The sequence below is a fragment of the Patagioenas fasciata genome, chromosome 22 (assembly GCF_037038585.1).
Source record: "Patagioenas fasciata isolate bPatFas1 chromosome 22, bPatFas1.hap1, whole genome shotgun sequence".
In the NCBI taxonomy this organism is placed as follows: Eukaryota; Metazoa; Chordata; class Aves; order Columbiformes; family Columbidae; genus Patagioenas; species Patagioenas fasciata.
Genome location: NC_092541.1, coordinates 6,431,161 through 6,442,929, shown reverse-complemented (window position 1 = coordinate 6,442,929; position 11,769 = coordinate 6,431,161). Strand labels below are relative to the sequence as shown.

The 11,769-nt window shown below is 54.3% G+C and overlaps 1 protein-coding gene across 1 annotated transcript; it reads left to right on the top strand.

The window, feature by feature from the left end:
• The first annotated feature begins 4,193 nt into the window (after positions 1 to 4,193).
• LOC139829644 (von Willebrand factor A domain-containing protein 5A-like) lies at positions 4,194 to 11,451 on the top strand. Its single transcript, XM_071818114.1, has 13 exons — positions 4,194 to 4,337; positions 4,448 to 4,670; positions 5,025 to 5,167; positions 5,321 to 5,434; positions 6,909 to 6,997; positions 7,426 to 7,570; positions 8,472 to 8,582; positions 8,933 to 9,097; positions 9,221 to 9,324; positions 9,591 to 9,772; positions 10,649 to 10,833; positions 11,041 to 11,167; positions 11,372 to 11,451. Exons 1-13 carry the CDS (start codon positions 4,194 to 4,196, stop codon positions 11,449 to 11,451), a joined length of 1,812 nt encoding a protein of 603 aa, XP_071674215.1.
• The last annotated feature ends 318 nt before the right edge of the window (positions 11,452 to 11,769 follow it).

Genomic DNA, 11,769 nt, shown 5'->3' with positions numbered 1-11,769 from the left:
CTACTCAAGGGGATGACTGTTGCACAGTCAGCTGCTGTGGAAGGAGAGCCCAGCAGACCCTGACGGCTGTAGATATTTATAGTATATAGTGAATGAATTGTAGTCAGATTTTCTGCTATTTTAATGCAGTTTCAGCTGCTTAACAGCTGAGTCGCCAGACAAACCATTCTTGGGGGTTTGGTGCTGCGTTCTCACCATAGCCTCACACAACAGGATTAATTTTGATTACGCCTGTTTGCTGAGCACCTGCCTGGACCAAAGTTCAGCTATTTCAAACATCCATCACACTCTGTGTTTCAGCAAATGTCAATTAACTGGCCAAACTACCGCAGAATTGGTCAGAGACTGTAGAAACATGCCACCCGATACCCAAGGGCTAGTCAGAGATTGCTTGCTGGAGCTGATGCTTTTGTCTTTGTAGACAGAGGTTACAGTGCAGACATCAGCACTGGTCAGGCCACAGCTGGAGTGCTGCATCCAGTTCTGGGTTCCCTGGTACAAATGAGACAGAGTGAACCCAATGAAAGGCCAAGGAGATGATGAAGAACCAGAGCAGCCCTCGTTGTCTGTGAGAAAAGGCTGAGAGAGCTGGGATCATTTAGCCTTGAGAAGAGAAGGCTTGAGGGGGATCTTATCAATGTATATAAACATCTGCTGGGAGAGAATGAAAAAGACAGAGTGAAACTGTTGTCAGTGGTGTCCTGTGACAGGACAAGGGGCAATGGGCACGAACTGAAACACAAGAAGTTCCCTCTGAACGTCAGGAACCTGTTGCTCAGCGTAACATTCCCTCAGCATGGGTCACACAAGGCCTATGTCACATGCCCTCCTCATCTCCATGGGATCTTCTTGTTCATTTCCACCGGGATCACTGTCTGTCAAACCTACGTTGCCCTTGCCCCATCAGTTCTGGAGCTCACTGTGAATGTTCTCTATTCACTGCTACCTCCACTGATGAATCCAGTCATTTACAGCATGGGAAACAAAGAAATCGATTGTTTAGAAGCTATTTCCCCAAAACAAAAGTGTTCAGCTTTTTGTTATGACTATGACTTAATGGAGATTTTCTGCATAATAACAGGAGTCTGATGGCATTTTCTCTTTCAAAATAATTTATAGGAATTTCTCCCACCAGTATGAATTTGCAACAGTTAAAAATGGTTATGTTTATATTCAGAAATCAATAGCAGTCCTCCCAGTTACCACCACTGAAAGTAAAACTAAAATCTGTCACTTTAAATATCATGCTTTTGTCCAACCAGTCATTCGCAAACTAGCTAAGGCTATCTTAAGATAAAACTTCCACAGCACCACAGGATAACGTGTGTTGGAAAGGATCTCCAGGATTTCTAGTCCAGCTGCCTACTCAAAGTGGGGTCAGCTACGAGATCTGGTCACTCAGGACCTCATTCAGTCAGAACTTTAAACTCTCAAAGGATGGAGGTTTGCACAGCCTCTCTGGGAAACCCATTCCAATGCTTTAGACTCTACAGGGGAAAATATTTCCTTGTAATCAGGCTGTTTGTGCTGATGGAGGCTGTCACACTGTCAGCAGAGCCCTTGGAGTGGTGTTCTTTGAGAATCACACCAATCCTGAGAGGTAGATTGGAGGAAGCTGCCCAGGTTTGGTGGCCAAGTGACAGGTTGGTGTCTAAAGACCACCACCGAGGTGGGTTGATTCAGCCAGGGGCTGGTGGCTGGGAAGCCATGAGGATGATGCTGGCTCATGCAAGGAAGGTGGAGACGAAGCATCTCAGTCCAGCTGATGAGCAGAAACACCCAGGTCAAAAATGTGTAAGTCTGCCAACTCTTCCCATTCCTCAGCTGTCCACTATGTTGGTTTTTGCAATGCACCACCCAGTTAGCGGCCAGCCTGGCACTAATCAGTGTATGGACCTGAGCCCAGGCTCCACACCTGCAGCCAGTGCTGCAGGGCTGGCAAGGGGGCAGGTTCCTGGAGGGACAGGTGCCACCTCTTCAGCACACAGGACACACAGCCCTGCTCACAGGGGGCCCTTGTCAGCTGCTGCCCGTTGCACCAGGCGCGCAGACGGAGGCGGTGTGGGGAGATTCGGAAGACTGCCCCTGGGCAGGAGCAGCCCCACGGAGGGATGAGCAGCCCCACGGAGGGATGAGCAGTCCCACGGAGGGATCCGCGGTGCCGCGGCGGAACTCCAGCGCCCTCCGCGCTGCGTCCCCGGGACCAAGGCCGTCGGGCTGCGCTCCCCGCCCAGGGCGGCTGCGCAGACGCCCCCGCTGCCGTAGCAGCTCCTGTGCGGCCGTGTCCCGCAGCGCAGGTCGCAGGCGCTCCCGCCCACTCCCCACTTCGCTTCCGAGGCGGGGAAGGGTGTCCATGGACCCCGGTCCGATCCCCTCTCTCATCCCACCCCTCAGCCTCGCAGGCTGCCCGGCATCCAGGACCCCGCTGCCCGCACAGCCACAGCTCGGGTGTTCGGGAGGGGTTTGCAGCGACCCCGGGGGGGAAGGGATGGGGGTGAACGTGTCTCCGCCCCTCAGCCCTGCCCCCTGCCTCTCTCCACACCTCTTGCTCTGTCTTTCCCTCCCCTGTCCCCGTGTCTCATCCGGCTGCCCCTTTTTCTCTCCCTTCCTCTTCCATCTCTCCATCCATCTGACTGTAAGTCCGTCCCTGCTGACTCCGGCCTTGATTCTGGTGAGTGTCCAGTTGTTTGTGCTTCACTGTGTTATTGCGTCCTTATTCTCTCCTCGTTGTCCCTGTTCACTGGGAAGGACTTGCCCCTATTCACCCCTACTCTCTGGAGGACTTGCACCCTACTTGCTCTGTCTGTCCACCCCGTCAGCATGATGCTGAGGATTTTTCTGGTGCTCCCTACCCTGTCACCCCGGAGTGGGAACTGGCGAAACTGAGGCAAATATATCTGAACCAGAGAGATCTCTGTGTGTGGGTTTGCGGTTGAGGGTGGTCCCTTTCGCCTCCTGGCACCTGGTCACAAGACCGCCACTTGAACTGTGCCCTCCCTGCAGTGCCTTTCTGGGATTTGCTCTGCAATCATGGAATATCTGACCTTGGCCTCCTTTCTCTCTCCATCATGTTTCCCCTCATTATTTGGACTTTCAACCTGCTCTCACAGGCTGCTCCATGAACATACCCTCACTTGTGCTATCTCTTGTGCAGCTACATTCACACAATACTATTTGTGATAGGTACCTGCTTCACCTGTCCATCCATCCATTTCAACAAAATTCTGATGTCTCTCTGTTTGTCCACCTATGCATTCATCTGTCCCAAAATGGACCTTGTTTGTCAATCTATCCAGCCAGCCATGGATGAATAGCCATGTATTGTTCATCCCACTATGGTCTCATCCATCCATCCATCCATCCATCCATCCATCCGCTCTTGCTTTCATGCCATCTTCCCTCCATCTTCCCTTGCTATCCCTCAGTTGTCTTCAAAATCCTCCCATGGTGGGGGTGGGGTGCAGACCTCCTCAAAGCACAGATACACCCGGTGATGTTCCAGTGCTCATCAAAAGGGATTTCTGAATCCCTGGTTTTGCTCTCGCTGTACATGGTGGGTTGGGGCTTCCAGCTATGTGTGTAGGTCTGGGAAAACAACACAGAATCTTCCCAAATAGGGTCTGCCTGGTGGTTTTTGTGGATCTTTCTTGTCTGCAGGCCTCCAGCAATGTTGTGTCAGAGCTTTGGACTTCTAGGAAAATCCTACACCCATGACAGTGAGCTGGGGTTCAGCCTGCTGAGGGACATTTGGGGGATGGGGATGCTCTCAAACAAGGACAAAGAAAGGAGAAGGATAGGCAGCCAGAGGGGGAAATACCTGGACAGGATGATCTCAGCGTGAAACGAGGGTAGGAAATATCAAGAGCTCTGCAGGAAAAGGGTGGGGAACAGAGGTATGTGGGAAAGGGAAGCTTGAGGGGGTGGGGGAGACAGACATTGCTCTATGGCAGGTCTACACTAGATCCTCAGTAGTGTTGGTCGCCCAGGCTTGGTTTCCAGGGTGGGAACAGGCACATACTTGAAGCAGCCCCACCCACCTCCTTGTGTTTTTCATGGATGCTGATGGACAGGTTGCATCTCTCTCAACAGCAACAGGATCCTTTTTGCTGGGGAAGTTGCTCCGCATACCTCTGCACACAGTGCCTCTGTGTAGTGCTGTGGTGGATGTTACTACCCAGGATTATGTGGCTGACATGGCCTCAGAACTCATCTACCAGAACAAGAGTCTGATTTCCACAGAAGTGCTCTTCGTCTTCCCCCTGGGCCCCCAGATGGCCATCTGCTCCTTCCAGACCCGTAGTAAGGATGCCAAGATCCAGGCCGTGCTACGGGACAAGGTACCAGCACCGGGGGATGAATGGGTGAACCACCACACACAGGGGCACAGGATGAGAAGCCCACGGTCTGCCTGGTGATCAGCTTTCTGTGCCTCCCCCTTCCCACCCAGGCCCAGCAACTGCACGAGGCTACAGGAGGCTGGGAGAACATGGAATACCTTCAGGATCAGTCTGAATATCCGGGTGAGGTGTTTGCCTGCTTCCTGGGCACTCTGTCCCCTGGCAGGGAGGCGGTCGTGACCTTGCGCTATGTCCAAGAGCTGTTGCAGGAACCAGATGGAGCAGCCCGTTTTGTGCTGCCACCTACACTGCATCCCTACACAACACTCTATGGTGAGTGACCCCACAAGGACCCTGCCCTCCAGTCACACATCCTATGGAAGGGCCATAGACTCCCCATGTACTTTATGAACAGACTCAATGAAAATTCCCTTGGGACTCACAGGGGGACCCACATTTTTCCACCATGCAGCCCCTGGACAGATCCACGTATACTTCCCTGTGCCCCATGAGGGGATCCACACCTCCCACACATTTCCCATAAAGAGAGTGATGGGGCCTTCCATGCACGTTATTCACAACCCCCAATTCTCTCCCTATGCCCTATATATGGATGCCAAATCCCCCCCGCCGCCACTCCTGCAGGGAGAACCTTTGCCCTCCCCAGTGCCATGTTTCTCCTTGCAGCCTGGAATTGTAATACTGGCAAGCTGCCCTACAGCCTGCTGCTCACTGCCAGCCTGCAGTCACCCGGTGGAGTGGCCCATGTCCGTGCCAACTTCAACCTCTCCCCTTCGGTCTACACTGCCCAGGACCGCAGCACTGCTCAGGTGTGCCCTCCAGAGTGCCAGGACCCTGGGGCAGCTGTGGAGGGGCAGCATCACTAAGGAAAAGGGAGTGCGTTGTGATCACTGCCTGTGCTTCTGGCCAAATTCTGAATTTGGTCCCCTCCTCCTGTGTCTGACCAGGCATTCCTTCTCCAGGTCTCCCTGGCTGGCAGCCCCTCAAGTCAGCATGATTTGGAGCTGGTGGTGCATTTTGGAGAGCCCACTGCATTCAGTGCTGTGGTAGAGAAGGGAGACCCTGGGGCCCCACAGGTGAGTGCAGCTGGGGAGGGAACAGAGGGGCACATCTGTGTTGCAGGAGGCATGGGGGCACACTGCGGATTCTGAGGGACAAGATATCACTGGACACTGGGATGGAAATGGGAGGCATTCAGATGGGGTAGTTTGGGTCCTGGGGTTTCAGAGTAGAGTATTTGGGACACTGTGGTGAGGTATCAGATATAGCAGGATGTGTGGGTCACTAAACAGCTGATTATGAGCCAGCAGTGTGCCCAGGTGGCCAAGAAGGCCAACAGCATCCTCGCTTGTATAAGTACTAGTGTGGCCAGCAGGACCAGAGCAGTGACTGTCCCCCTGTACTGGGCACTGGGGAGGCCAAACCTCAAATCCTGGGGTCAGTTTTGGGCCCCTCACTACAGGAAAGACCTTGAGGTGCTGGACCAAGTCGAGAGAAGGGAACGGAGCTGGGGAAGGGGCTGGAGCACAAGTGTGATGGGAGCGGCTGAGGGACCTGAGGGGTTCAGCTGGAGAACAGGAGCTGAGGGGAGACCTTCTGATCTCTGAACTGCCTGAAAGGAGCTTGGAGCCAGGGGGGTCGGGCTCTGCTCCCCAGGAACAAGCGCCAGGAGCAGAGGAAACGGCCTCAAGTTGTGCTGTGGAGGTTTAGACTGGATATTAGGAAAAATTTCTCCATGGAAGGGGTTATTGGGCATTGGAACAGGCTGCCCAGGGAATCAGTTGATTCATCATCCCTGGAGGTGTTTAAAAGACATGTAGATGAAGTTCTTAGGGACATGGTTTAGAGACGAACTTGGCAGTGCTAGGTTAATGGTTGGACTTGATGATCTGAAAAGTGTTTTCCAACCAAAATGTGTCTATGATTCTATGTTAGGGTTCACTGGGTAGCTGTATTGGAGGCACTGGGTTGTAATAAGTGGGGCTCTGGGCTTTGTAACTGGTAGACAGTACAGCAGGGTATTGAGGTACCAGTGCGGGTTATCATGGGCTCTGGGATGGTGGAAGCTGAAAGCACAAAGAGAATCAGAACCAGGAGGAGGAGGAGGGGATGCCTACTTGGCCTTCATCCGACCCCACACCTCCTCCAGGTTCCCTGCTTGGTGACCCCATGGTGTTGGTGACACTGGCACCCAGCATCCCTGAGGCGGTGCCTCGGCAGCACCAGTCTGGAGAGTTCATCTTCCTCCTGGACACCACGTTTCTTGAGCATGCACAGGTACCCCCAGAGAGCAGGGAGCAGGATGGGGCGGAGGAGCAGGTTGAGGGGCAGCAGACCAGGGCAGGCATTTACAGAAGGACCAAGACGTGAGGGGGGACTGGTGAGGCCTGAAATGGTCCTGAAACATCTGAGGTGCCCAGGGGAGTTCAAGGCTTGGGTCATCCAGAAGAGTCCAAAGGTTTTAGGAGGTCCAGACTGCGGGAAAAGGCATCTGTTCCCCCAGCCCCTGGCCAGTGCTTCCCAAGACCTGTCTGCTGTGTCTTTCCACAGGACTCTCTGCTCTTCCTTCTCAAAAGCCTGCCCCTGGGCTGCTACTTCAACATCTACTGCTATGGACAAACCTCTGAGGGCATCTACCCGTGAGCAAACATAGGGCAGGCTGGGTGCTATGGGGCTACATTAGGTGCTGGTGCGCAGAGCTGGATACTGTGGGGCATGGCTGGTTGCTGTGGGGTGGGATGGGTGCTGTGAAGCAGGGTTAGATGCTGGAGGGCAGGTGTGCATGCTCTAAAATCAGCTGGTTGGTGTGGAGTATGGTTGGGTGCTGTAGGCCAGGGCTGGATTCTGGAGATGGGATCTTTGTGGCATCATGGGATAACACGTCTGTTGAGCAGAGTCTTGTAGGAACTATGAAGCCAGGTCTCTTTAAGAACTTCTATGGGGTGGGGCAAGGACTTGCAGAACACCCTAGGCCATAGCTGTGGGACACGCTATGGGGCAGGGCCTCAGAGAGCACTAGGGCCAGCACAGAGCAATGTGTTCTCCAAACATGCCGTGTCTTCTGCAGGCAAAGTGTTGAATATACTCAGGACAATGTGATGGAGGCCATGCAGCGCATCCCCTCCACCAGCTCTAGTCTGGGTGACACCAACCTGCTGGGAACCCTCCGCTCAATCTACGATACCCCTCGTCCCCGTGGGCACACGCGCCAGGTCTGGGTGCAGGGTCATGAAGGGGCGAGGGGACAAATGTCGAAGGAGGAGAGAGGGGACACAGGAGTGTGGGTGGAAGGAGCCACCCAAAGTGTGTGGTGGTCACAAGGGAACAAGAAGGATACTGTGGGGTGTGGGGGAACGGGGAGGTTGGTCTGCAGCTCTGGGGGTTACTGTCCAAGTTGACACCTCTCCCTTGGGTAGTCTTTCTCCAGGAAGCCTCTTTCTTGGGCCCCTCTCTCCGTTTCAGTAACCTGCTCTCCCATTTTTGGGGTCCCTGTGCAGGGCCCCACCACTCATGTCCCCCGTCTCCCAGCTCTTCCTCTTCATGGCTGGGCCACCCCCTGACAAGGAAGCCATTTGAGCTGAGGTCTGCCATTACCGTAACAGCCACCGGTAATGGGGACCCTCTGCCCCAAGTCCTCCTTGGTTGCTAAGTCATTTCCCTTCCTGATGAGGACCCCTGTTCACCAGTGCCTGTCCCAACCCTTGGGCCCCTCCGGTGTCCCAAAGACCCTTCCCACCCTGCACAGCTCTCCTATGCCAAGCCCCCACGTGGGAGTCCTTGCATTCTACTCCTACAACCAAGGCACCCTTCACAGACTGGGTAGGGAGACTGAGGCACAGGAGTTGTACACCCTGATGTGCCCCCAAATTTTGCCCCAGCCTCAATAGACTGACCCCAGCTCTGCTCCAAGTCCCAGCTCTCCTCTGCCAGCTGCCTGTCTAAGCCCAGCTCCAACCCATCCCTCACCCCCTGCTCTTCCTCCTGCCCCCTTGTTCTGCACCCCAAATTTGTTCCCTCAGCTTTGACTCAGCCTGTGTTCTCCAGCTCTATTCCAGCATCCTTGCACCTACCTCTGACTCTCATTTCTAACACCTTTCCCTGCTTCTCCCATAGGTGTTTCTCTTCTTCTTCTCTGAGGACAGCGCTGCCCTCGCTCTGGCCTTGGCCAGGGAGACAGGGGGTGAAGCTGCCTACATCTCCTCTGACAACAGTATGACAGCTGTGGTAGGAACCCAGGAGCCCCGGCGGGTCCCCCTTCTATTCCACAGACACACTGACTTCCAGTATCCCAGCACCTGGACTGCCCACACACAGTAGTTGAGACCCAGCTGCCCCAAGAACCCAGGCACTGCAGCTTCCCCTGACTTTACCCCACCACCCCACCCCACTGAGAACCCAGGTGCCCAGGCTCTACCGCACTATAACACACAGACCTGACTGCACCCAGGGAACCCAGCTGGCACAGGCTACCCCACACATTCCATTGGACCCCAGGGAAGCCCAAGACTGGTGGCCGTGGGCTGAACCCTGGCAGAGCTGTGAACTGCCCCCAGTGTCCTGCCCTCTCTCCCCAGGTGCTGAAGTGCCTGAAGCAGGCCCTCAAGCCAGCAGCTGAGGGAATCTCTCTGAGCTGGACCCTGCCCCATGGTCTGGAGGTTGAGGTGCTGGGGGACACCCCTCAGTCCATCTTTCAGGGTCAGCACAGCCTCCTCTATGTCCAGATCCATGGACAGGCACAGGTGAGAGCTGGGACTACAGTCACATCCAGTTACCTCCCAATAGCCTCCCAGTAACTTTCTGATATCCCCCAATAACCATATTGTGTCCCCAGTAACCTCCAGTAGCTTCCCATGTGTTCCCAGGATACAACAGTGGCCAAGGGGGCCATGACCTTGCAGTACAGCCTGGACGGCCAGGATGTCACTCACATGATTGAATTCTCACTGTGCCCACAGGGAGATGGCCGGTGAGAACCTGTCCCCAGGAAAGATGCACGCATCCCCTTCATTTCTAACACAGAGTCCAGCAGAGAGAGGTCCAGACAGCTTGTGCATGCTCACCTTCCACATGCAATCCCAAACTGGCAGAGATCCCAAGTGTCCAAGCATGCTGTCCTTCCCTGCTTTGACCTCACAGGGATAGGACTCAGAAACCTGGGTATCACCTCCTTCAGACAGATGAGGACCCTGGCATCCAGGTTTTCCCTCAGGCCTCACCCCACTCTCTCCCCAGGCTGGCTGGGCATCGTCTGGCTGCAAGATGCTTGCTGAAGAGGTTGTTGCTAGAGGCTGTGAGTGGGTCAGGGAATGAACCAAGGCATCGTGCAGTTGAAATCAGCCTCACTTCGGGGATCATCTGCCCTTTTACCAGCTATGTGGGGGTTCGCACATCACAGAGAGTCACCTCTTACCAAGGTAAGGAAAGACACTCATGGGAAAGAGCTGGTGGCGCAGCTCTGTGAGATGTTCTCATTCCACTGGAGCTGGAACCACAGCCACAGGGACCCCCCAGTCTCACAGGGTAGGCCTCATCACCACCAGGTCCTTCTTTCCTATCTGCTTAATTCAACCCCTTTCACTGTTCTTGAAGGGCCCCTGGCAGTGTTGCCACTGCGCCAGTCATTCGTCCCCTGCCAGATTGTTGAGCTTTGTGGCTCCAGCAGAGTCTCCTCCTGCTATCCTGCGAGCCTCTGGGTCCCACCCGGCTGGCTGACAGCAGCGTGTGCACCATGGCTTGCCCTCCATCGACTCGCCCATGGCATTGCTGCCCTGCCTCAGTGCGGGGCTTGCTCAAAAGGTATGGGATAATCTAACAGGTTACAGTAGGGTTATACTGCCACCTCTTGCCCACGGCATGGAAACCAATTAATTTTGCCTTTAACACTTTACTTTGTTACCCTTAAACTTGCAAGTCCTTCAGCAAATATGAAACCCAGATCAGAGACATCCAGGGAGGGGATAGCGGTGGTGCTGGATCATAAATACGCATTTGGCTAAGATGTGGTGGGGGGAAGGTATCAAGAGAGGTCTTGGGACATGGCTGGGCAGGAATGCCAGAAGAGACAATGGTCAAAGCTGAGGGTGAGGTAGGGGTGTCCAAAAAGGGACATTGGACTGCTTTGAGGACATGCAGGAAGGGGCTTAGACTGCAAGTATCTGCCTAAAGAAGAGCAGAGATAGTGTTCTGGGATATGGCACAGAGGTCAGCTTCCTGTGATACTCCCAACCTTCCTGTTCACATCTTCTCCCACAGCATATAAACCACCACCACCATCTGTTTCTTCTCTCAAGTATATGGATCCCACAACATTTGTTTTGTGCTCACCAACTTTTGGGCCTTGGCTCACAAAGCCATTGCTGAGTGCCAGGAGCTGGTGGCACTGCAGAATGTAGATGGCTCCTGGGCCCCCAGCTCTGGCTTGGCCTCTGTGCTGGAACTTGATGAGGTTGAAATCAAGGGAAAGATGCCTGGTAAGGTAAGCAGAGAACCTCTTACAGTGGCAGTGTGATGTACTGGGGCAGTGGGAACCCCTTGGCTGGTGGCAACACTGGCATACAAAGGGCAACCAGAAAGGAATGAAGGGATGGGAATCCAGAAGCCACACAGGAAGGGGTGGGAAGCAGTGAGGGGGCAGGGGGATGCTCAGCACTGTGTGCTGGTCCGAGTCATTGCTTTCCTCCAGGACATAGAGCCAAGCATCTGGGCCACAGTCCTGGCTGTGACCTGGCTGAACAGAAAGGGCAAGTGTTACCAAGACCTCTGTGAGCTGCTGGAGGCCAAGACTGTGACCTGGCTCTGCAGCCATGCTGGTGAGTCTTGAGGGTCCTTTTCCTACTGATCCCTACAGCACAGCCTCCTCCCTCCTCTCTCCAGTGGGACCTGCCTCACCCCTTTGCAGAACCACAGTTTCCTGGGGACAGGTGAAAGAGTCCTGTGTCCCCATTCTCTCTTCCATCTGTGGGCTCTCCCTCCTGCCTGACTCCCCGTGTGTCCCTGTCTCTCCCTGATTGCAGTGACCCAGCTGGACAAGTGCCTGGAGGCAGCCAACACCCTCCTTGGGAGCAGTGTGAAGCCAAGTGTCTTCAGGCTCTGAGCTCAACACGTGCCTTGTGCTACAAACCAGCAGCACCTGCAGAGCTAAACATGGCCAGAAAGTACAGCCTAAATTCACCTACCATGCAGGGATATCAGTGTTGCTGCCAGCTGGGGTCTTACACTACAGATGAATTCTCACTGCTTAAGTCTTCTTCTAGTTGGGCTGAACCTGTTTCATACTCAAGAGGAAACCTCAAGTTCAGAGCCTCCAGCATGTTTGGTTTGGGTGGAGGTGGAGTGGGAAGGAGCTGACACATTCCCCAGTGGTTGCCCTTCCCGAATTGCGTTTTGGCAAAATGGGCCACTGGCCTCCAGA